Source organism: Botryllus schlosseri, chromosome 16 (assembly GCF_051294905.1).
Source record: "Botryllus schlosseri isolate E-star chromosome 16, Bs_hap1, whole genome shotgun sequence".
Classification (NCBI taxonomy): Eukaryota; Metazoa; Chordata; class Ascidiacea; order Stolidobranchia; family Styelidae; genus Botryllus; species Botryllus schlosseri.
In genome coordinates this window covers 21,125,250-21,149,503 of record NC_137251.1, presented here as the reverse complement: position 1 = coordinate 21,149,503, position 24,254 = coordinate 21,125,250, and the positions used below count along the sequence as shown (strand labels likewise).

The 24,254-nt window shown below is 41.2% G+C and overlaps 3 protein-coding genes and 1 long non-coding RNA gene across 5 annotated transcripts in view; 1 reads left to right on the top strand and 3 right to left on the bottom strand.

Annotated features, from left to right (window-relative positions):
• Positions 1–24,254, bottom strand: part of LOC145458778 (uncharacterized) — a 264,884-nt gene that overhangs the window by 73,669 nt on the left and 166,961 nt on the right. The window lies entirely within an intron of this gene.
• LOC145459414 (uncharacterized) overlaps positions 1–24,254 on the top strand; it is a 229,606-nt gene that overhangs the window by 43,076 nt on the left and 162,276 nt on the right. The window lies entirely within an intron of this gene.
• Positions 1–24,254, bottom strand: part of LOC145459361 (calreticulin-like) — a 283,057-nt gene that overhangs the window by 225,425 nt on the left and 33,378 nt on the right. The window lies entirely within an intron of this gene.
• LOC145459360 (uncharacterized) lies at positions 1,873–8,615 on the bottom strand. Of its 2 annotated transcripts, XM_080338011.1 has the most exons (3): positions 8,323–8,615; positions 4,053–4,376; positions 1,873–3,385 (listed from the first exon to the last, which is right to left on the bottom strand). In XM_080338011.1, the coding sequence occupies exons 1-3, from the start codon at positions 8,414–8,416 to the stop codon at positions 2,373–2,375; spliced, it is 1,431 nt and encodes a 476-aa protein (XP_080194137.1). In that variant the 5' UTR covers positions 8,417–8,615; the 3' UTR covers positions 1,873–2,372. The 2 variants fall into 2 exon arrangements, with proteins under 2 accessions (XP_080194137.1, XP_080194136.1); XM_080338010.1 differs by lacking the exon at positions 8,323–8,615 and having other exon boundaries at positions 4,053–8,219.

The following is a 24,254-nucleotide window of genomic DNA, read 5'->3' as shown; positions in this document are numbered from 1 at the left end:
GACTGCACAATCGGCCGGCAAGGGTGCGCTGATACCGAAATTGCAGACATGCCGCAAACCCGCAATATTTACAATTACAGGGTGCGCGAGTCATACTTAAATACCCAGATTCGGCAATGGCATGGAGCACAATTTGTTCAGACGCGGGCATAAGTTTTAATCAAAAAGATACATAAACACAAACAATATTACACTCAGAGATTGTTACTGTTTGGCGAAAGTGTTTCTGAGGACGGTAGCAGGCCTGCATACGGACGCGCTAAATCAAATCACCGACGATAGTGCACATGAGGTATCGATGACCCATTTCGCATACAAATGTTTCTCACTAATTTGAAGTACGCAGCATCGATAATACGCATTGTGAATGGACGTTTCAAAAGGACGGGATTTTTAGTTTCAAATGAGAAACTCACTGCCTACGCACGTAGTGTTTTAATGCCGACAACGCGCTGGTTAATATCAGCCCCGGGCCTACGGCCTACGTAGGTCCCAATCAGCCAGTCGAATTTGATCGTGAAATAGTGTGACTTAATTATCAAGGTGTTATTGCAGCAAGAGCAATATGGGCGCATGCCGCAAACCTTATTAATGGAAATACAAATCCCGATGGTTTGAGATTCGATCCGCGATATGGTTGCGCCCGATAGAGGCCGTCCAGCAATGAAGTTTATTGAACAATGAACATAGAAGGTTCCCGCTCAAACTAATCGAATAAATTCAGAATTTGCGCCACAGAGAATCTCTTGTTGCATCAATATTTGACAACGTAATTCAACGACATGTATTGCACAATGCGCAGTATTAATAACAAATCAAACACTGACAAGTGACATCTAGGGAATACGAACGTATAAAGCAGACAAGAATTAGTAGCCTACAGATGATAGCAAACGAGAATGCGCGCATATATAATCAGTAATTCCTCAGCTTGCGTACAGCACAATGAGGTTCCGAGTCTGACATCGCGACAATTGTTTGCTTATTATAACGACGTTTGAGCTGCATTACTGATTTCCAGATAAAAGTTAGCAAAGCCTTGTTAGAGTAATGAATATGCGCACTTTGCGCAGGACTGACTGTCTCTTCGAAGGCATACACAAACCCACTTTCCTATTTCGCGATCGCGCTCCAATTAAAAAGACCATCACGAAACTAACTCAAGAATTATTTTGTAAACGAATATGCGCGCGAATACAGCTTAATTGAGAGAAGTAGAACGTTGATTCGTTCGTCTGGTCAAGAGAGGAGATGGTATTTCTCGGCGCAAGCGTGTCGAAATCGTCGCCGTCAACGAGGTCGCTTCGATTGTATGATTATTAGTGATTACAAATCACGGATTACACTTTATTGGGCGTTCTAAGCACTAGTTCGTCGTCGCCGAAGAAGCTGAGTATTCAATTATTCACGCGCGCATCGGTTAATGGTAAATGGTTGGCATTTACGCGATATCACGGACTCGCTAATTGACAGATTAGACGGCGGGCGTTTAAACATTTTGCATGGGGTGGCAGCCACCCCATAATTGTGTCATGGGGTGGCTGCGCCACCCCGCCACCCCGTGACTCGGCGCCCATGATCGGAGTATTTGGTGTATGTTAAAATTAGGATATGTAGCATCCTTCATTGCTCGAAAAGAATGTTGATGCTATACGCGATATAAAAAAGAGTAGTCCCCTGACCGCGAACTAGACACAAATAACTTGAACCATTCCTCTTCGAATCACATACCAATCAAGTATGTAACTTGAGCAGATGAAAATAATAATAATACCGCCCAAGTCAACGCAAGAGTGAAGCCAGCGTCACAGTGACTGACTGACTACCTATCAACAACGTCATATGTATCAGTACTACAGAGCACACATCTCGTACTTCGCAGAGTCCAACTTTATTTCGGATTCACCATATATTAAAATCGTCTCCACTATCTCGATCGATATTTTGGCGTTGATGCAGGTATCAACCTCAGGTGTATTTTGAGGCCGCATCTGCATAAAATGCGAGGAATGATGCAATAAAATCTATATATTTCACTGCAAGTTGAAAACAGCGCTCACACTCCCACGTCGATGTTTATGGAAACATCCGTGACTCATCTATTTCAGCTAATGTTTCGTTCAAGAAATTTAATTTCAGGAAATTGTTGATCGCAAACATTCCTTCTTTAGCAGACAGGTAACGAGCGAAGCCGTGTCTTCAATTATCCGCGTAACGACGAAATGTCTTCACAGTATGTGCGTTATCATCGATTCATTAAGAAATGAGTATCTCCAGAAACGCGAACCGTCGGTGAAACTGCGGCTTTTCCAGGATCCTCTCGAACCATCCCATGGTAACATGGACAGCACGTACCCACAGGTGTAGTCCGTTCATCTACGGATCTCGGTTATGGTGACGTGAGATCCGGTGACGGCGACTCTCCTCCTTCTGCTGTTGTTCACGAACGAGATGTTCGGCTCCCACATGCTTCGTTGCGAGGCGAGTTTCGACTGGCCCAATGGATTGGGTTCCAGTGGGGGTAGCGTCCTCCTCTCGTGTCTGGGACCGAAGTTGGGCCTGTACAGGGTCAAAGGTGGGGTACGACTCAGAGGAAACGAGTTGGTCCGTTCTGACGTCGAAGCAGCTCGGATCAAATCCGGGTTCAACAGTGATGACCTGCCGGTTCCTGGTTGCGTCACGCGCATGCGCGGGTATCTCACCACGTAGCTCCACGTAGCTCTCTCTGCCGCGATCTGCGCCTTGCGAGCGTTCGCTTTGGCTTCTTCGCGAGCTTTTCGGATCACGTTATCTCGATCGATAGTTTTCTGCCTTATTTTCTCTGCGAGATTGGTACCCGGTTGGTGTTTTGATGGGGCGCTTTCTAGGTCATTCATGCCATCTGTGACTTCATTGCTCTTTATATCGCCCTCTTCTGTTATTGCGGGCAAGTTCAGATGATTGGCGGGCAACTCTGCCTTGCTGACGTCAATACACGGAACTGACTCTGTTTTATCGCCGCACGGATCGTTTTCCATCTCGGACGTTCTCTGCTCGTTTGTCTCTGCTGATATCTCCGACTTTACTTCTGACTCTGTTGATGATGTTTCGGTTTCACTTCCATTCTCGACTTCGACTCTCGAGTTCGTATCGAGGACCCTCGAAATCTCCTCGTTGCTCTCTGGAATGTCGACTGTCACGTCACCATCGTTCGTGGATTCACCGTTGTTACGCGAATCACGTTCGCTCTCGGTGTCGTCCAGATGCTTTTCGTCTCGCAGAACACTATCTGTGACTTCACGCGTGGGTCTGATTGCGCTGTTTGGCTTGAATTCTTCTACCGTGACGTCATCGCTGAAGGAGACTCTTTTTGTCTTTACCGCGGTGTCCGCGAGCTGTAAAATTCCTGCAACAGATCGGCTGCATTGAGTGGACTTGTACAAACTACTTGATTTTCAAAATGATCAAATATACATAGGCTACACGGAACTACAGCAAGAGCTATAACTAAAAACTAACGACCCTGAAAAATCCGCAGCTAGCTAACTAAAACACAACTACCGGTACCTATAGCTTAATTCGGAAGTAACTCAATAATTTTTATTTTATCGGAATTGGATCGGCTTTCCCTATACACATCAGTATACGCTTGAAGCGGGAGGTTTTTTCACAGCCAACACACCCGTGGCCACACCACTTTAGTAGTGTTGACTATGGTAACCATACGTTCTCTTGAAAGAGGATTTGTCCTCTTGTTTGAGAATTTTGGTTGAGATTTAGGAAATGAACGGCCAAGTAACGGTCCGACGTTGTTTTCGGGACTTGAACAAGAAAAATGACTTTTTTTGTCAACCAACGGAAAATCTCATGGAAAGCCGGCAATTCGGGATTCGAGCTAGAAAGATGTTCATTTTTTTTAGTTATCCGACCACGAATTCGGGAAAAATTTACCATATAGTCAGGAAAGTCTGAAAATTTTGAAAAATGTCCTTTTTACACATTCCCAAACTATGGTAACCCTAGTGTCGACTCTGAGATAGCATTGGCTGCAAAGACATCGCACAATAGACAACCTTTCAAATCGGTTTTCCCCATTCCGATCTCGATAATCTCTCTTTTAATCGTCGGCAAAAGGTTGCGCGTTGACGTCAAATGAGGAATATGACTTATTTTCACTCCTCTCACGTAATCGTTCTGGTCCGATCCTACAACCAGCGCGGGAACAGCGGCGAGTGTCCCGAACTGTCGATGGCGTGACGATAGCTGATTCGACGAAACGCGATGAGGTGATCTGTGGTTCGAGTCCAGGCGATCACGTGACTTGAGCGCTGGCAAAGTGACGACAGAAAGTCCGAGACGGGTTTTGCTAGATTTCGCTCTAGCTAATCTTGTGTCGTCTGGAAATAGAGGCTTGTAAAAAATATTTTGAACCCAAGCCTGAACGGCACAGCGGCATCTGATTTTCAGTGACACCCAACAACAGGAGTTCTCAAATTGGGGTAGGCTACGCGTAACCGCAGGGGACACAAATATAAGCATACCATATGAATTTGGGTATTATTTATTATTCAATGATTGATTAGTATATTCATTTTGAGATCAACCCGAATATTTTCGGCTGACACTCGTCAGGGTCAATGGTCAGCAAAAAGAGAATTGTAAGTAAGAATGTATATTAACAATCGTATCACAAAAGATGAAGTCCCCGGCATGAAATGTCGAATATTATCATCGGACCGAAGAAACACTTGAGCTCAATGTAGTATGTTAGATTGTAGCCTACACGAACTCTTTCTGTTGGCAGAGACATGGTTGGCGTATTTTGATAAATGACAGCCCCAAGGCACACAAATGAAAATATATTTTATGATGCTATTGTAGATATAAAATGTTCTTTTTAATTCTCTACCAGTTGTTGACCATTACCCCTGACGAGTGTTAGCAGAAAATCTTCGGACTCATTTCAATATATTTATACTACTGAATTGTATATTGAAGTTCTGTAGCTCGAAGAAGCTCTTCAAATATTGCTTGATGTTATTTTAATCACCATGCTTTTGCATTGCGTTGTAACGCTACTGGTCTGTACTGAATATCTGTTACTATAGAAGTAGTGTCATCTGCAATTATGAGAGCGACTTGATTAGCGCTTTTGTAATCTACACGGTTTTCTAATGTACAATGATGAAAAGGTTACAGATTATTGGACTGGCCTAGTGTCGTAAAGTCACATCTAACAGTGTCACAAATATGTGGAGAGTCTATTGCTCTTCCCTTCCACTTACAATTGTTAATTGTAAGCACGGTTTTAGGGATGTGCACTGCATATGGAAGACCAGCGGTTCGTGTCAGACTTTCTGTGGAACATAATTTACAAGTGTGCCTTCCCCAAACGCTTCAAAAAGTATATGTAGGCTAGTAGTGGAGTAAAGTCAAGCTCAACCATCGCAGTTAAATGATGTTTGAAAGTGTAAATGCATAGTTTGTTGCATTTTGGCATTCAATTGCGTAGGCCTACAATATGGGCAAAATTATTTTCAGAGGTTTGTTTGTTTGATATTCATGGTGTTTCGACTACATTGATCATTTTACACCAGGCCGATATTCTGTATTTTTGATTCCGTATGTACCGACTTATAGCACGGCCGACCTGTAAGCTTTTATTTCGTCTAGTAACGAGCTCATACGTTCTTGCCACCAAAGAGTTCTTCCAGAAAGAAATAAACTTTCGACATGTTTACCGCGGGAGCCTTGAAACCTAGATTGATCGAATAACTGCTTTCAAAACATTTGAACAATGCTGCGATTATTCACCACAGCATGCTGGTCAGAAAGAGCTGTGAATATTCTTGCCTAGCATTAGAGCGCGACCGATTATTTTCAGCTCGCCGATAATATTCAGTCGATATGAAAGGAAAGAAATATCGGGATCTGTAGTAGGGAGTCAGAAACTATAATCTGCGACTGCTAGTCTCTAAATATTGATCTAATTCTTATCGCTTACAGGTGTCAAGTTGCGTCCCTTCTAGTTTATTTCATGTCCAAGCTTAACAATGGCTGTAAAGCTGCCTAAATAAATGCTATTAAGTTTTAGAGGTATGCCTTAAACTATATGCCAACTCTCGTGAATGTCGGTTGACTATGTTGGAGTTATCGGCTTTAGTCTAGCTTTAGTTCGGATGTAAAAATTATATTTGAGGACGTGAACTTTATTTTTCTTTCGACCGCATATGGGTAAATACTTGAACCTTCAAATACATTCTTATTTCGTATGACCTCGTAATGAGTGGTTCTCGAATCCCGACTGGCTGGACTGGATGTGAAATAATCAAATCACTCTGGTTCTCGATTTTGCCTGCACTAGTTAGTAAACTTTCAATAATTTCTGTCGGCAGTAACATTAAAAACACAATCAACATTCCTCTCTCTATCCCAAGCCTTTTCTACCATCACCTCTGCACGTTTGAAACTAATATCCGATAGTAGGCGATTCGCACCTGTAGACTGTTCATTGCCAACGCCAATATTTAAGCTAGTCGAAGCCTTGTAAGCGATTTCATTGCGATATGATGGATTGAGGCATAAATCATTCAATTATTTGAGCAAATATTATATTTTATCAGCACAAAGACAAATTCAGACTTTTGTTTGAATTATCCGCCGTGAACACCCAAACCTCGCTTTTACTATCGCCGTTCTAGGTGCGTGTCGGATTCAAAAGACTAACTCAAGTCGCCACATTCCTTTTTTTTCCGTACATCGTAATCTTGTGGTGTTTTTGAATGGCTAAATATCAACAAACGCCTGACTCACTGTACGTACATTTCGCTCCAGGGAAATCTGTGATCCACTTCGAAGCGCCACTAGATGGCGTTACCGCGACCCATGTTTGCTTTCGCCTTAAACTACATATCGGTCATCGTTTGTTCATCATACACAATATTCAGACATTTCGCAGTTATAAAGCATGTTGAATATAAGCACATGGACGTCATAATAGAGGTTTAAGGCTCTCGTAACAAAAGGTTCGTGTTGCCCAATAATATGAGAGTAATGCCTTCATGAATCAATATCGCGTTGCTGTCATTTGGGGCCTTCATCTTATGGTTTATCTCATCCCTTTATTTGATTTGATTTCGCAACTCATACATATTGCTTTGAAGGGTTCATCATTGTTTTGATATGCACTTCTCATACTACAACTTATCACAGCACATCAATAGATATACAAACTCTCTGCCGAGTTACATACAATAGCATTAGGCGCTATTACATGGCGGCGGTATTCATATTTAAATGAATTTACGGAAAGTAAGCCTTCTTTAGTATTGCTGCATTTCATGTGATACTCAGGGCACCGTAGAGCACAGTCTGATATATAGCAGAAAGTACTTTTGTGGTGATTATTGATTCTTCCTAATCACCTAATTATTTCAGTTGATTTTGACTCACGATGATTACCTATATCAGTGATTCGCAAACTGTGTGCCGCGGCATACTAACCGCCACACATTCTCAGGTATGTCGCGAATCTTTTTGCAATTTTGAAGGAAGGCTTCATATTTTTTTCAAAAGGCGGCATGCATGCTAGCATATGTGACTTGAAAGCGCACTAACTGATTCATATAGCCGATTAATAAACACATGTGAGTGACCACTACATTCATGGAACCAATCTTGGCCATGAGTTGGGTGAATGTTAAGGCAAAATTGGGCTGCTATATTTAACGGAAAGTCTTCAATTCGTTTCACGCACCTAATGAATCATCTCATAAACAAAAACACTCCACTATCTTAACGTCAACTTGCAAATCAATATTACTTCTTAGGATTCGTTGTTCACAACTTTTGGATGGTGCGAATCCAGCAATTTTTTTTACAAAATCACAGCTCATTAATTTACGAAAACGATGTTTCCACGAAAATGGACGAGTTATGCCTGTCTTCTTCCAAATTTGTTACCATGGGTGCAAATGTAAAAGCAATCAGGATTTATTGCTACGTGCATTGTTGATCCACATGACCATGTGAACCATATATCCACTGCTGCCAAGGATGGTAATTGCACCAATGATGCTGCCGAGGATGGTAATTTTCATTCTCAGAGTTTTTGTAACCGTCTGCAATCTCAAGAAATCTTACGGAGTACATAGAGTGAATCTACGCACATATAAGTTCGGAATAGTTGCAAGAGAGTTCGCTATATTTACAATATAAAAGAAAATTCGAAAAATATCAAAATACACGTAACAATGTCACACATTGAACACTAAATTTTCTTCATCCAATCAACCAATTTGAATCGACGGATAACATGATTGAAAAGCAAATGCTGCTTCGTACCTCGAATAGTTGATACACGAGTCTTATGACTTTTCTTCCTTCGGGTTCTCATGTCAATGCGATCAGATGCCGCTGACAATCTAAGGGTTGTCATAGTAACTTTTCACGTCGAATAAATTCAAAAACAACGTCGTCCTCTGATCCGCAGAGTCGCATCAGACAATTTTTTATACGTTGATTTTCAGAACCCAACCAGATTGACAGAAGTCTGGTTCAATGGGCTATGATTTTCTTAACACTATCAATCCAAATTGCGATTTCCCTGAAAATGCATGAAGTTGTTGCGTGTAACTTAAATAACGATCCTACAGCCATTACATGGCGTCACCCGTTCGTGCGATTTAGCGAAGTGATCGACCGATAATACAATCTCTCTGTATATATAAATATATATTCGCTGAACAGTATAGTGACTTTCAAATTGACCCAACAACCTTATGACATTCGAGCATACAGTATTCATCGCTTATTAGACAAATATTGATCTAACCTTTCTGCGTATCTATATTGTCTTTAATTATGTTGCGCGAACCGAAACAGTGCCTTGACTTGTCAGAATGAACACATCGCTATCTCAAATGACATCAGACAGCGTACGCAATACTAAACGACTAAATAAGGTTCTTTACATTCAAAAGAAAGATAATATAGCTCTAATTAATTGACAACTTGGAATATTTGTCGGTTATGTTGATTTCAGAGTCGATTGTTATAGGCTAGTTGGCCCTGATGATTTGCTTTTGTTTTCTTAAGATATCTACAATGAACTGAAAAGTTGTTAGCATCAGACGCTTCGTTTGTTAATGCTAAGGGTTCCGTGTCCGCTGAGATAAAATTTTAAGATCGCATCAAGAAACGGCATTAGCTCCACTCACATATGGCCATCTGCGCTAATGAATGCATGTTACCCTATAATCGTATACGGCTGTAACCATGAAACGTCCACTTAGCAAAAACAATACAGTTTATAATACAAACATAAGACACAATGAACAGGTACAAGAGGCTGTCAACACAATCATATGTGAGGTCCATCAATCTCACACCCGTCTTATGGACTTATGGTGAAGTATTAGTATCATAACCAGGGCTTTGGAGCAGCCGTAAATTTGCATTGCTCCAGCTACGGCTCCGGAGCTTTCTTTTATCATACATTAGCTCCGGCTCCAGCTCCGTAGTCACATTATTACCACTGCTCCGGCTCTAGCTCCGGCTCCGGCTCTAAAAACTATCGAAGGTATCTGTCTAAAGTGGTGAGCAGTCCGCGGCCTGTGGGTCATATGTGGCCCGCGACAAGGTTTTGAGTAGTCCGCGAGCTAATTTCCCATTATATTATCGAAATTGAATTGCTCAGATTGTGAACTTGCAAGGCCAACCAAAAATATGATTAGTCTGGCCGCGACACTTGGGATGTTGATGACTAAAATTTCAGTTCCGACGCATTATTGGCAGATCCAGGGTCCAGTCACATTTCTAGTAAATCGTCGTACCATAGCCTTTATAAGGCTATGGTCGTACATTACAATAAACTAAAAAGTAGTGAAATTTTTCTTCACTCTCCGCTTGTTTAATTGTCATACGATTTCTTGCTTTGTAGCCTACCCCCACCTGAAAATGAAAAAAACGCCCGATTTAGCCGATTGAGTCTAACTATATTCGCAATTACGAAATAAAGTATTTTCGAGTTTGCGCTCGCAGAAAGATCGTCGACGATGAAATGTAGGCACAAAGTGATTAGCGGAAATCTTCGATATCGATATGTCCAGATGCCGAATAGTCCTATCCTTGCAAACTGAGCCCAGCGGGCGATATACAGTCGACCCGCAATATACCCAATTAATAATAATATTACCTTTGGAAATTTTACGCGCCTGGGGCGGCAAGTGGGCGGCGCACTCGTTCGTCAATTTCATGTGGCCCTTTAGCCGAAAAGGTTGGCAACCCCTGATCTATATAGATTACTAATCTACCCGTAGGTTAGTTACCTAGAGTAATCTAGAGCAGTGGTTCTCAACTTTTTTCACCTCGCGGACCGGTAAAATTTCAAAAAATATCTGCCGGACCGGTGGACTTTCGGAAATTGAAATCGACCCAAAATTTAAGTATGAAGCCGTTTTTTGCAAGTATAGGGTGATAGCGAGTGACATTTTTTAGGGTTTTGATCGTAATTAATTATGTTCATGATGGCATCCACGTGGTTTTACGGTAGTGAGTCTGCTCAGTCGAGGTAAAATAGCCTTTCCCAAATAAACGTGCTACCGCCAACCGTCTTTCGCGCCGTTTGCTGTTGATTTAACCGACCACGCCAACTCGAATAATATTCTTTTCTTCGACAATATCGAGAAAAGAATCGTTTCGGAGTCTAACCAAGCACCTTGTCATTGCCCACTAGCCTACCACCAGGCGTAGGCCTCTGGCTATTACGGATACAATGCGCCTCACGAGAACACCTGACAACAGCCATACCTGGCCCATGGCCATACACAAAACCAGTGCCGAAAAGGCACATCGTCAGTCAATCCCTCGAAAAACGTTGGCCTTGGGCCCCCCACGGTTAAAAGGATGCTTTCGTCAGTACTTTTGAGCACATCAATTCTACTCAGTGCAGGCAGAGAGTTTACGTAGCCCAGTGGTTCCCAACCTTTTTTGTCTCGTGGCCTCCTTGACCGATATTTGAGCTGAAATTCCCCCCTATGAAAAATTTGCCGGTGACTAAAAAAGTTGCTTTTTAACGCACAACCATTGTTGACTGAGCAATTACTGGACAATCATATTCAGATACGTCCGAACTATGTCGAATGCGGACCGCACTACCTACACTATGGTAAAGTACAGCTAAACTTAACTTGTTTTTTTTTTTACCGGTTTGGTAGCCGCTGACGAAACATAAATCACTATGAGCCCGCTTGCTTTGGCGTTGAGTGGAATCGATGAATTTGATATGTTTTTCACATTAGCTCATATGTTGACTTGGAAAGGTAAGGAAAACAATTTCACCAGCGGCCTTGTGCTGAATTCGGCTTGACTTTTTCCTGTTTAGTAGCAATTTCATCGGGAGGCTGTGTAGGGCCAGGCCAATTTCCTGCATTTTTTATATTCCATGGCGGCCGACTTATAGCACGGCCCACTTATAGGCTTTTATAAGACACCGCTAACACGGATGAGATGGCAATGAGGAGCCTAAATAAACTCCTAGCACTTTGGTAGGAATTCTTGAGTCGACCTCGGTCGGACTCTAACCCAGAACCCATTGGTGTTGCAGCTGTGGAGTTTACCACTGCACTATTTCGCCACACATTGTGAACCCTGTGAATCTTCCGATGCAACGCCAAAGCCACTTTTCCCCCTAAAAATTTCAAAATACCTTCCGGTTGTGAACCACTGACGTAGCCTAATCGCGCCATGCGCGGAAATTTTCTATAATTCATGACCGAATCAGTCAATAATATTGTTAATTGCGTACATATTACTATAAGTTATTAGATTACATATTACTATAAATTATCAGATTATCCGTTAGATCTGAGTGAGGTGTCGTCTTGGAAAATTTAGGGCATGTAATCAAATTAAACATATTCGTACTGGAATGTTGCAAATAATTACTTCGTGGCATGCCATTAATTCATTACCTACTGTCTGTTATATAGTGAATCGCGATTGAAATCGCCCAAGCGTACTAAGCTAAAAAGACGCACAGGATTCCAAATTGCTATTTCTTCGTTGGAAAATACCTTTTCACTGCGGGATGGCGTTTTACCTGTGGGGTACAGATTGCCTGGATAGCGAAATTTAGCTCCAGCCATTTAGGGGCCTATGGACAATTTGACATATGCATATCAAGGTTTTCGTTCTACAAAGAGCATACGTTTTAGGCCAAGGTGTCCCCGCTGCCAAATTTTGGCACACTTTTTGCAGTCCTATGTTAGCCTAAACTTCATCAGTTGTTGGTACGTCGTGGCGCGGCAATGGCTGACGCCGAAAATGCCTAATCTTATAAATCATGCGCATTTCTTGGCGGAAGGGCACCCAATAATCAAGGTATTTAGTGACACAAAATCGAACAGAGCGTGAAAAAAAATTTAAAAAAATTGGATGAAGTTTCAACTAAAATACTCCATAATTTATGTTCATTCACGAAATAACTTTAGGCCTCCTTCAAGCTTGGCCCCCATCAATTGGGTCTTTGTGGTGCGGCAGTTACGATAGGGCCTAGGCTACTGCACAAAATGAATGAATGGAAAACGAATCATCGTGCAAACTGAGCATTTTAGCGAGTCAGCTCGTACTGATCGCTTGCATGTCGTCAAATGACACGGCTTGAACTTAAAGTCGAATGTTTCCAGACCTAATGTCACCTCACGAAGTTCTCAATCAGTTTAAATTTTGATGTTTTATTTATTTTATCAATGGACAAGCCGTCAGCATATTGCTTCTTGGAATTAAGGTATAAAATTGCAAAATGCCTGGCGGACCGGCACCGGTCCGCGGACCGGCGGTTGAGAGCCACTGATCTAGAGTCTGTCAGGCGTCAGTAACATCGGATGCAGCAACGAAAACATAAGTGACGCCGTGCCGGCTTGTGACGTCATAATGACTAATTGTCAATTGTCGATAACATCATAGATGCGCTAGATCGCACTTTACTCCATGCCATTGCTGTGTACAGCATTAAAAATCTGATGTGGCGTTTCAGCACTGGCACCGTACTCGTTAACATTAACCCATGCAGCTGAATACAATCTTTGAATGTGCGATTATTATTCCACTGTAACTGCAGTAAAAGCAATATGGGCGCATATCACGACCTGATCAATAGAAATTCGATCTGTACCAAATAGCCAATGGTTTGAAATCCGATATTGATGCACTCGTTACCAGTCCATCCGGTGTCGATCAAGTTTATCGGAATCGCCTGCTGTTGAATTATGTGAACTCAGAAGATATGGTTGTTGCATATATAATAGCATCTTATGAAATACGTCGGAGCCGGAGCTACCCGTCCAATAACTGGCTCCAGCTCCGGCTCCGGCTGAATTTTGTGTGCAGCTCCGACTCCGGCTCCAGCTCCAGGAAAAATGCACGGCTCCGGGGCTCCGGGCTCCGGCTCCGGCTCCAAAGGCCTGGTCATAACACAGTCTTCACTGCCTTTCATCTGAGATTTCCTCGCTCGTATATTGTCTTTCTTGTATGCGTCCTTCGTCGGGCCTTTCTCCGGACTGAAGACGCCGTATGAGCAACGATGCAGGGTATAGGAGGTGTCCAGATAATAGTCCACCTGACATATCTATGCGACGTTGGCGGTGGCTTAACCAACTGCGCCATTTCAACTTGGATGCAAGCCAACTGTTATTCTGATTGTGAAGAACCGAAACTCACTGATCACATCTAAATAGTGGGTGCTAGCGCGTGCGTGCGGCATTTCCTTGTATTTGTTTATTCCGTGTGTGTTCCAATTTAATTTAACACGCGGCTCAATCGAACATTATTCTGCCCGCCAGGCGATTTCATCCGGCCCGCGAAGCAATTCTGAGTGGATAGAAAAAGAATTATATTATCCAGCAACAAATCAGGCATGTCGGTCCCATGGCAACAAATCAGTGATATGGCCACCCTATATCGAGAAGGAAAAAAGACCACACTGACTTCAGAGATATGTGTCAAAATGAACCAAAAAGTATAGTTATTCACAAAGGCGAAAACGCCAATGCGGAACCGTTATATGCAGTTTACATGGAGAATATATTAGTTACATAAATAAATAATTCAAATATCTATGGTCGCACTTCTTACGATTGAGCTTCTGACCCAATACGTCCCGGACTTGAAGAAACCCGACTCGAGATTTCATATTATTTACCAAATTCCTACCTTCGCGTTTACAGTTGAATATCTTGTATTCATCACAACGCATACGCCGGGCTAATACCAGATTACGACTAAAGCAAGTGTAGCATGAAAATATGCCCCCTTATATCGCCGTTAGACCCAATGTTTTAGCGGTTCGTAACTGTATTATCTTTGCCAATTGCATTGCTCGCGAGTAATGGTGTTGCGACTTGCTAGAATAAAACCGCCATGATCGGTGTATTATCTTTTTATGCTTTAAATAACAAAGCAGGGGCGGCCAACCCGCGGCCCGCGGGCCACATGTGGCCCGTGAGAAGGTTTCGAGTGGTCCGCGAGGTAATTTTCGAAATTAGTTACATTATCAAAAATGAATTGCCCAGATTATGAAACTGCAAGGTCAACCAAAAATTTGATTAGTCTGTCCGCAAGCCGCAACACGTGAGATGTTAATGACTAAAATAGCAGTTCCAACGCATTGGAAGATCCATGGGCCAGTCACATTTTGGTAGGTCATTGTACATTACACTAAAGTAGAATGTTTTGCGGGAGATTTATCTCAAGTAATTTTTTTTTCACGCTTCGCGCAATATGTTATCACTCGATTTCTTGCTTTTAATATTGTAACATAGTCTACCCCCTCCTTAAAATTAAAAAACCTATGATGTACCAGATTGGGTATATCTATATTCGCAATTACGAGAGAAAGTGTCGTCCAACATGCGACCTTGCGTTTGCGCTCACAGAAAGGCCGTCGACGTTGAAACCTAGGTACAAAATGTTTGACGCACGTTGGGGAAAGCTTTCGATATCGATATGTGCAGGCGCCGAACAGTCCTGACCTTACAAACCGAGTACAGCTATGAGCAGCAGACCCGCAATATACTCAAGTAACAATATTATTGACCGATAAACTTTCAAAATTTTTCGCGCTTCGCGCGGCTAGTGGTCCGCGCTATATTTCGACAATTGCATCTGGCCCCTTGGCCAGATAGGTGGCCACCCCCGTAATAAAGTATTTAAGTGCGAAGCAATGACATGAGGCAGTATTTTTAAATCAGTTGACTGGTCCGACCTGCGATCGATATCAAGGCTTCTATCCGGCCCGCGACGCCCCTGGTGTACATACTTTTGTAAAAAAAACATGTAGTATGAGACTACGGACGATTTGCATCCGATAGAGTCGACGCATATGATGTGAAGTGGTTGGAATCCTCGCAATGACAGGGGCTATAAGCCCTATTAGTCAAAGGAGCCATACTTACTCTACATTTTCAATTGCCAATATCAATCCACTGTGACGTCACAGTTTAAGATTCGTGAGGTCACCGCTAAAAAAAATAAGAATAAAAAGTTATTTTAAACAAGCGCCATGTTTTAAACATGTTTGTTTTAAATTCATTTTTTTAAATGCAACCCTAATCGTTATACATCTAACTTTGTGCCTTTGCCTATACGTTGTATCTACATTCGCCTACTTTGTGCCATGATATCCAATTAATCGGAGTAAACGGCTGTGTTTGATTGATACCGGCGTCACCGACCGTCATGATTAGACAGGCTTCTGCGCCCATTATAGTCGCAACATGATCATTTCGCGTGTCGCTCAGAAATCATTCATAACAATTGTCTCAATAACAAGCAAAGACGGAAGACGGAAAGCAGGGTTAGAATTAGCAATATGACATCCCGTGACGTCATAGGTTCGTGTTTACGTTCACGTTCGCATAGAACAGATATGGGCATTGTGTAGAACGCGATGCGATTCCGAGTGGCCCGCGAAAAGTTCCCTGGAATTTAGACCATACAATCTATTTATTAATTTTCATGCATGGACAAAAACTAGGGTGTATAAACTGAACTGGAAACGCGTTTGCAGTGAAGTCTGGTTCATTTATGCAGCCTGATTATGAGTATCCAGGTCCGGTCCAATATAGCAAAGTATGACGTGACAATCACAGTTACTGTTTCCATATTCAAGTTCAAATCTTGTTTGTTACCAGGCCTGCGCTTTGTACTGTTACGTCATATGTTTACAAATTCTAATTAGCAATATAATGCAGTCGGTGCACGTGATTAGCGGTCATCCTCCCTCACAAATGATGTAATGTCAAGCAATGAAAGATGCGGCTGAAGGGCGACATTTCAACAAGATCCGGAAAACTAAATATTTGTTTACTGAAGTCAGGCGTGAACCGGTCTTTTTAATTCATGATGAGCACCGAGCATGGTCCCGTGTTTAAGGAATATAATTTGAGTCAGCATTATGAGAAAAAATCATGCTGCGAAATGCATATGCACTCGGATCTGCTGGAGGCAGCAAGGCTATTTTATTTTGCCACACATACCGCAGCCATACCACATCCGCTACAGCATGGGTTAGCAATGTCAATCACTTCTTTCAATTTAGACATAAACTACATGCTGCAGAATATAGTCTAACTCTAAACTTTAATCCTGGCCAGCCAATATATTTTCTGTTTCACATTTGGTCAGCCGGGAAAAATAATTGCTCATTCTTGTCATAAAACCGCTGAAAAAGGCTCGGATCCACACGAGTCAGAACATTTCATTAGTTAGCACAATCCCTAATTGATATACGCTTATAACCGCGGTATCGGGATCTTTATTCTAAGTTGGATAATTTCCCATGTATATCGTATATTTCACTTGACTTGAAATCGTATTCATTGAAACCAGAATCTTGATTCACTATTCACGAACCAAACTCGGAGAATCCTCGTCTACAACTTAGTCAATGTATCGATTATATTTCTCTCAACGCATGTGTTAGGCCCAATTCCGAAATAAAAATGAAAAAGAAGACAAATTGAAATATGCGAATAGGTATTGCTGCATTCAATCGTTTAGCCCAGGGGTTGCCAACCTTTTCGGCCAAAGGGCCACAGTTCATTGACGAAACATCGCACGGGTCACTAGTCGCGCCAAGCGCGAGAATTTTGCAAAGTTTATAGGTCAATATTATTGTTACTTGAGTATATTGCGGGTCTGCTGTATATTTCTGGGCTCAGTTTGCAAGAACTGGAATATTCGGCCACCTGGGCATATCGATATCGAAAGCTTCGGCCTACATGCGTCAATAATTTTATGCCCATGTTTCGTCGTCGACGGTCTTTCTGCGAGCTCAAACGCAAGGTCGCCTGTCGGACGACACATTCCCTCGTAATTGTAATCATAATTAGACTTAATCTGGTACATAGGCGTTCTTTCATTTTCAGGAGGGGGTAGCAATATTAAAAGCAAGAAATCGAGTGACAAAATATTGCGTGAAGCGTGAAGAAAATTTTTACTTTCGATACATCTACCGCAGAATATTCTGCTTTTTGTAATGTACGAAGATCTACCAAGATTTGACTGGTCCATGGATCTGCCAATGCGTCGGAGCTGACATTTTTGTCGTCACATCCCGAATGTTGCGGCCAGATCAATCAAATTTTTGGTTGGCCATGCAAGTTCACAATCTAGGCAATCCATGTTAGATAATATTAATAATTTCTAAAATTATCTCGTGGGCCACTCAAAACTTTCTCGCAGGTCACGGGTTGCCCGGGCCTGGTTTAAATAATGCAATCTTGCCAATTACATTGTTTGTGAACATACGTGTTGCTCGAAAAGAGTAAAAATATTCTGTACTTCTGCATACTATGCACAATGTTTCGAATTCTACTAATACCACAAAACACAAAGGCATTGATGCGGCACTATTGGCAACATCCGAGTGTCATGTTCCTGTTGTGGTGGCCTGAATCCGACCCGCGACCCAAATTGTGTTCGAAATGTTTCAACCGAGCGCGTCTAATGTCCATCGTCCAGCATATCTAGCGGCATCAATTTCTTTCGTTTTCGCGTCACTATTCTACAGCTGTTCTTTCTTATAACGAGAGAGAGAGAGAGAGAGAGAGAGAGAAAGAGAAAGAGAGAGAGAGAGAGAGAGAAAGAGAAAGAGAAAGAGAGAGAGAGAGAGAGAGAGAGAGAGAGAAGAGAAAGAGAAAGAGAGAGAGAGAGAGAGAGAGAGAGAGAGTCTTTATTTTCATCCAATCAAAATACATAACACACGGCAGTGATGGTGCGGTACAGAAAATATGCTTGCACAGTATTCGGTATTAGGAATAATCGATAAGACCGTGAAGGTCATCTAATCTGATCACACCAGCATCAAAAATATACACTTGACTTTAAACAGTCTGGCTGTAAAAAAGGTTACAGTAGTTAAAAAATAAAATAGAAGAAAAATTAAACGATGGTAGCAAATGATCAATGAAGCAATGTCTGGGCGAGGTAGGGCAACAGTGTTAGTGTAACGATAAGAGGTGATCAAGTAGGGCTTTTTTGAATCTATTATTAGGCAATTCACGGATATGTGGTGGTAATGCATTCCAGATGATAGGTCCCGAGTAGTCGATAGATCTCTTAGTTAGGTTGCTATTGAGTGGGGGTAAGTAGATATTTCCTTTAGACGAGGATCTCGTGTAGTGGGAGTGGACATTTTTGGCAGGTATGAAAAAGTCATCAAACAGAGGAGGCAAACTATTGGAAAAATATTTGTGAATGACTTTTGATACGTCAAAGCGATATAGTTTGTCAACTTGCAAAATTCGGTGCTTATGGTAGCAAGGCGATAGTTTGGTACGTAAAGGTACAGATGAGATCAGCCGTATCGCACGGTTTTGCAGGGTTCGAATACTGCACAAAAATATTGTGCACGCACTTCCCTATACTACGATTCCATATTGCAGGTGAGAGTGGAAAAGAGAGAAATATATGGTTCGTAGTATTGATTTGGAAACCAAAGATTGCAGACGGGTCATTATTCCCACACACCGAGCTAGGTTCGTCGGTATTCAATTTCTCTAGCGAAAAATTGTAAAAAATGCTCCCATTCCGTCAGGACAAAGAAAATTGAGCGATGCCGATACATACCGGTCATCTATATTTTACAGTGAGGAAACCGATGAATGATGAGAAATTTGAAATAAGTCATTCGCAGTTCGCTCGGGATATTGTTGTAATCATTGAACCGCATCAAATATTTCTATTCAGGTCAAGACATAGAACTTCAAATGAAAACATGGCGCCTCCATCAATATAAAGGTATAGTTCTCAATGTAGTGTAAGTGCAATATCATAAGTTCGAAATTAAAGGCAAAGTTGACGATTTGCAGAGATTTCTACAGGCTAGACGTTGTCGAATTTACAATTTGCTTCATATACTTTCCAGATTCTATGTTACTGGTTCTAAACGGGAGTTTGAGACCGCAAGTGGGCTATATGATGGGGTATGTACCACCTCTTCGGAGGTCGAGCCCTGGCGTTCTCCTTAACTTTACTTCAGGCTTTATGCAATAGAGTCGCAAGTACTGACCCCCAGGGTTGTAACCAAGTCACATTGTTCCGAGTCACGAGTCAATCTTACTTTTGTGGTTTTGACTCGAGTCAAGTCGAGTCATTTTCAATTCATCACCGAGTCAAGTCCGAGTCCAAGTCACCGTTTAAAGGCTCAAGTCCGAGTCATAGTGTTATGACTCGAGTCGAGTCCAAGTCACAGTATTGAAGTCATGTTCAACTCATGTTTTCAATCCTGAATTAGCTTATAGCTTATAGAGAATCAACGAATTCATTCTACAGGCTATCTGATATAGAACCAACGAATTCACGTCTAGATACCAGCTGATAGAGTATCAGAATCAACAGATGCAGGTTTATGTAGACGTATAGTTTTTCTTTCATATAATCAGGTGGTTGAATAAAAAAAGGTCAGCTTTCCTGCTCAGCTCCCGAAATCGCCGCCGGAGCGTTACTAATATGAGAGGAAATTTTGGATTAACTACAAATAGAGATTTTCGAATTTTACCGGCCCACCTCATGATATTGTTATATTGTGTAAAAATATGATTCATAGCAAATTTGGTTCACTTCCAACTAGAAAAAGCGAATTTATTAGAGTGGAATATTTTGGATATGAAAAAATAGTCGGCTTACTACTAGCATATAATTATATTATATGAAATAATTTCTCAACAAAAACACTCCCTTTATTGTCAAATATAAAATTTTCTCCTCTCATATCATTGATTCTACTTTTTGCCGAGTAGCCACCCAGTAAAATAAATAAGAAGTTATTTTTGAACAACCCTATTGTACAAACATCACACAACATTAGCCATTCATTATTACTCACGTGCACAATGCACATACCTAACAAAACGTCAAATGGACGGAGTGTATTGTGTGTTTTCACTGACAGCAGATCAAATCAATGATGAGTTACAATTCAAAAATACTTAAGTGGAAAGGAGATCCTCATATATGTTATAGCGGCATGGCCTTAGAATAAATCCACATCTACTGAAACACGTTTCACTGGTGCACTAGATACAGGAATTGACAAGCATTTTTGAACCACATTGAAGATTGGATACTCATTATTTCTGGTCGCCCAATAATGCAAAGATTCTTCGCCTTCAAATCTACATATGAGCTTATCAGTCTCTTCCAAGTACTTGACCATCTAATGTATTTCATTGCCTCTAATTGAACTTTGCTTCGATTGTTTGCTTGTATAATTGAAAGTCTCGAGTACTTTGATTGCGGAGGATCTATTACCTCTTCATCACAGGATGATTTTGTACAATGCATTGCTACTATATGTGACATTGTCTGTTGTTTTTACGGCGGTATATCTGATATTAGACGAGTGCAACGAAAGCAGTGGCGACAAATAGCGATATCGGCAGAATTCGTCATATGCGTTGATCTAGCCAGTACAATTCGCTAATTTCTTCATCTTCAAGTAATATAAAATATGCCGAGTCAATGACTTGGGTCGAGTCATGCGTAATGACTCGAGTACAAGTTGAGTCAATTCAAATATTGACTCGAGTCGAGTCGAGTCATTTTCCTTTTTCAAGAAAATGACTCGAGTCATGTCGAGTCACCAATAATTCGTGACTCGAGTCTGACTCGAGTCGAGTCATGACTCGAGTCATTACAACCCTGCTGGCCCCTACATGGAGGATTTATTTCATGGGTTTACAAGAATTCGCATTCATTGACCTAAACCATGACATAATATATTGTTAAACGAAATTCCTTGCTCCAGATGTTAGATCGTATGGTTTTAATTTTAGTTTTTTCTCGTTGTAAGCCTACTAGAACATTGAGAATTTGCAGGTGGCGAATTAATTTTGGGGGATTGGTGCGTTCACTTATTAGAAATCGCATTCTGTAGGTAGGTAGGTAGGTATGAGGGGGCAATGGGGCTTAGCTACTCGGCTTTTTGCCCCAGGACGATATCTGGCGATAACGACTCCTGTACTATCTAAATGATTTATAATTCTTTATATATCCCTGCCACTTGAAATCGTGAATACGATGACTGGCCATATAGTATGTGCATCTGTGAGTAGGGACCCTGGCGTTAGAGGTACTTTGTTTTGGTCGTCGGGCTGAATTAGATTCATCCTGGCACGGTCATATTTAGGGCATTGGAGGAGGAAATGCTCCACGGTTTCATTGATCCCGCATGCATCACAAAGGCCATTTTGGTGACATTTAATTCTGTGTAGATGGCCGTTCAGCCTCGAGTGTCTGCAATCTAATTAGGATTCTACATTCCCTGCGTGACATTCTGAAGGTCTGTAGATTATTTGTAAGATAGTTGTGACCTGAGTTATCAAATATGCACTAAGTATTTGGTAGGATGGAGTGCAGATCGTATTATTATTGCGGGTATACGGCATACCCACAATTTCGTTTGGCACGTTTGAGAATATGATCGTCATATATGTCGCGTAACGTAATGATGCAAGACGATGCAATAACCTTTACTTTACTAAATTTTGATATGATTAATTTACTGTGTTGTTGAAACTCGGAGTTTCTCATTGAACTTTTTTGGACAACTTAGCTAGAAAGCCGACAAAAAGGTTGAAAACCCTTAGACTAAGCGCTTTGAGGATAGGGTATACGTGTCGGAGATAAGTTTTCTTGACACCTTTTTAGAAGAAACTGCTCTCAAGAATCTGTAGTAGGTATAGTTCTAATAACTTATCCAGATCCGTCGTGAATCTCCAAGAATCTCGAAATTCCTATATACCTGTATCACTATTACAATATTTCCACCGCGTATAGTTCCAAAGTTAAATATAATTTCTATGCTTGTATATGTTGTTCATTATGTTAGTGACCCAACAAGAATCTCATTGTTCAGTTTTACATTACTAGACTTTCGCTTCCCAAAACCGTATTTAGCGTTTAATGTAATAGGTTGCGGACCGTGATGCATATAATAGCCAGGTCAGTACCTGCATGATATCAGGTTCAATAGTTATAAAGACGTTTATAGCTAATTCGTTGTTAACGGCTAATGCAACAATTATTTTGCTGCATCCTATGTTCTGTTTTCCAGCCCTCTATGGAATACATTGCTCACAAATAATTGGGAGCTATCAAATGCACGAGATTATTTGATTTGCGATTTATAACGTTGACTAAAACTTATGACTGATTACTAGGGCAATTTTTTTTGACCTAAAAAACGGAAGATTTTGACCTAAAAAATCTAAATTTTGACCTTTTTTGACCTAAAAAAACTGAAATTTGACCAAATTTTGACCTCACGTATGCAAATTAGGTGTTTTCGCATATAATGTTAAAATTGTACTACTTATCTTCATTTCTGGTTGGAACTGTCTGTCCTTACAAAGTAAATTGGCCTGAAAAAACGTTTTTGGCTCAAAAACTGACAGATTTCTACATGAAAAACTAGTATTTTAACGAAATCTGGCCCTATGAAGAATTCCAGTAGTTACATTACGTATTCTGGTGGAAATAATTAAAATTTGTGGTAGTACAACGAAAGATTCTTTCCTACATTCTCGGGTAGAAAGTCTCTGTCCTTACTACGTATAGCTTGCCAAGAACGGAGAAAGAACGTTCAACAGCAGCATTTGTTGGCTGACAACACTCAAGCTGACAACACTGCTGGTGACAAACCGTGTTGCTTCATTCTGACAATGTTGTCTATATCACAATTTTTCAGCTTGCGCTTCTTGATATAAGAGCCATGCAATGTCCAAGCAGTCTTGCTTCAGCTAGGATATTGCGGTACGTTGACCATAAAATAGGCTTACCATACGTCCTCTTTTAAGAGGATTTGTCCTCTTTTTTGACTTTTTTGAAAGTGTCCTCGGAGGACGCCCTTTTGTCGTCTTTTTTGAGATTTTGTCCTCTTTTTTGAAAATTGAGGTCAGATATAGTGGAAATTGCGAGTGATATGACGTAAAATAGCGCAGAAGTGAAGCTCCGGCGGGTATTTCGGAGGAAAAGCGGTGATTTCAGCTGTGAGCGAAATGAAGACCTTTTTTTTTTTTTTTTTTTTTTTTAGACATCCACCAAGCAATGTGGAGTGAAAAACGTGTTTTCGAGCTCTGAGCGGAAGTGATGACCTTTTTTTTTTAGTCATCCACCTGGCAATGTGGAGTGAAAAACGTGTTTTTGAGCTCTGAGCGGAAGTGATGACCTTTTTTTTTTAGTCATCCACCTGGCAATGTGGAGTGAAAAACGTGTTTTTGAGCTCTGAGCGGAAGTAATGACCTTTTTTTTTTCAGTCAACCGACCGCAAAGTGGGAAAAATTCACCGGTTTTTGGGAATTCTACTCCGGTTTTGTATCTTGCAAATTTCTGAAAAAGTGTCCTCTTTTTGCATTTTCAAAATATGGTAAGCCTACCATAAAACCATGTCTCTATTTGTTTCATTTGACCATATATGATTCACAATGAGCAGACGATGGTCCGTTTACAACGGTAGGCCTATAAAGTAGGCTACAAGCTGTAAAATATCAAATGATAAGTTCACCGACAGCGCAAAATCTACGGTACAAACGAAATGCAGAGGTCAAAAAATGTTTGACAAATTTTGACAAATTTTGACCTAACGCTACAATTTTGACCTAATTTTGACTTTTTTTGACATGTCAAAAAAAAATTGCCCTACTGATTACTATATATAATAATATTCTCGGCGACTCGTTTTTGTCACAGCCGTAACAACGCAACTGCTGTCCATT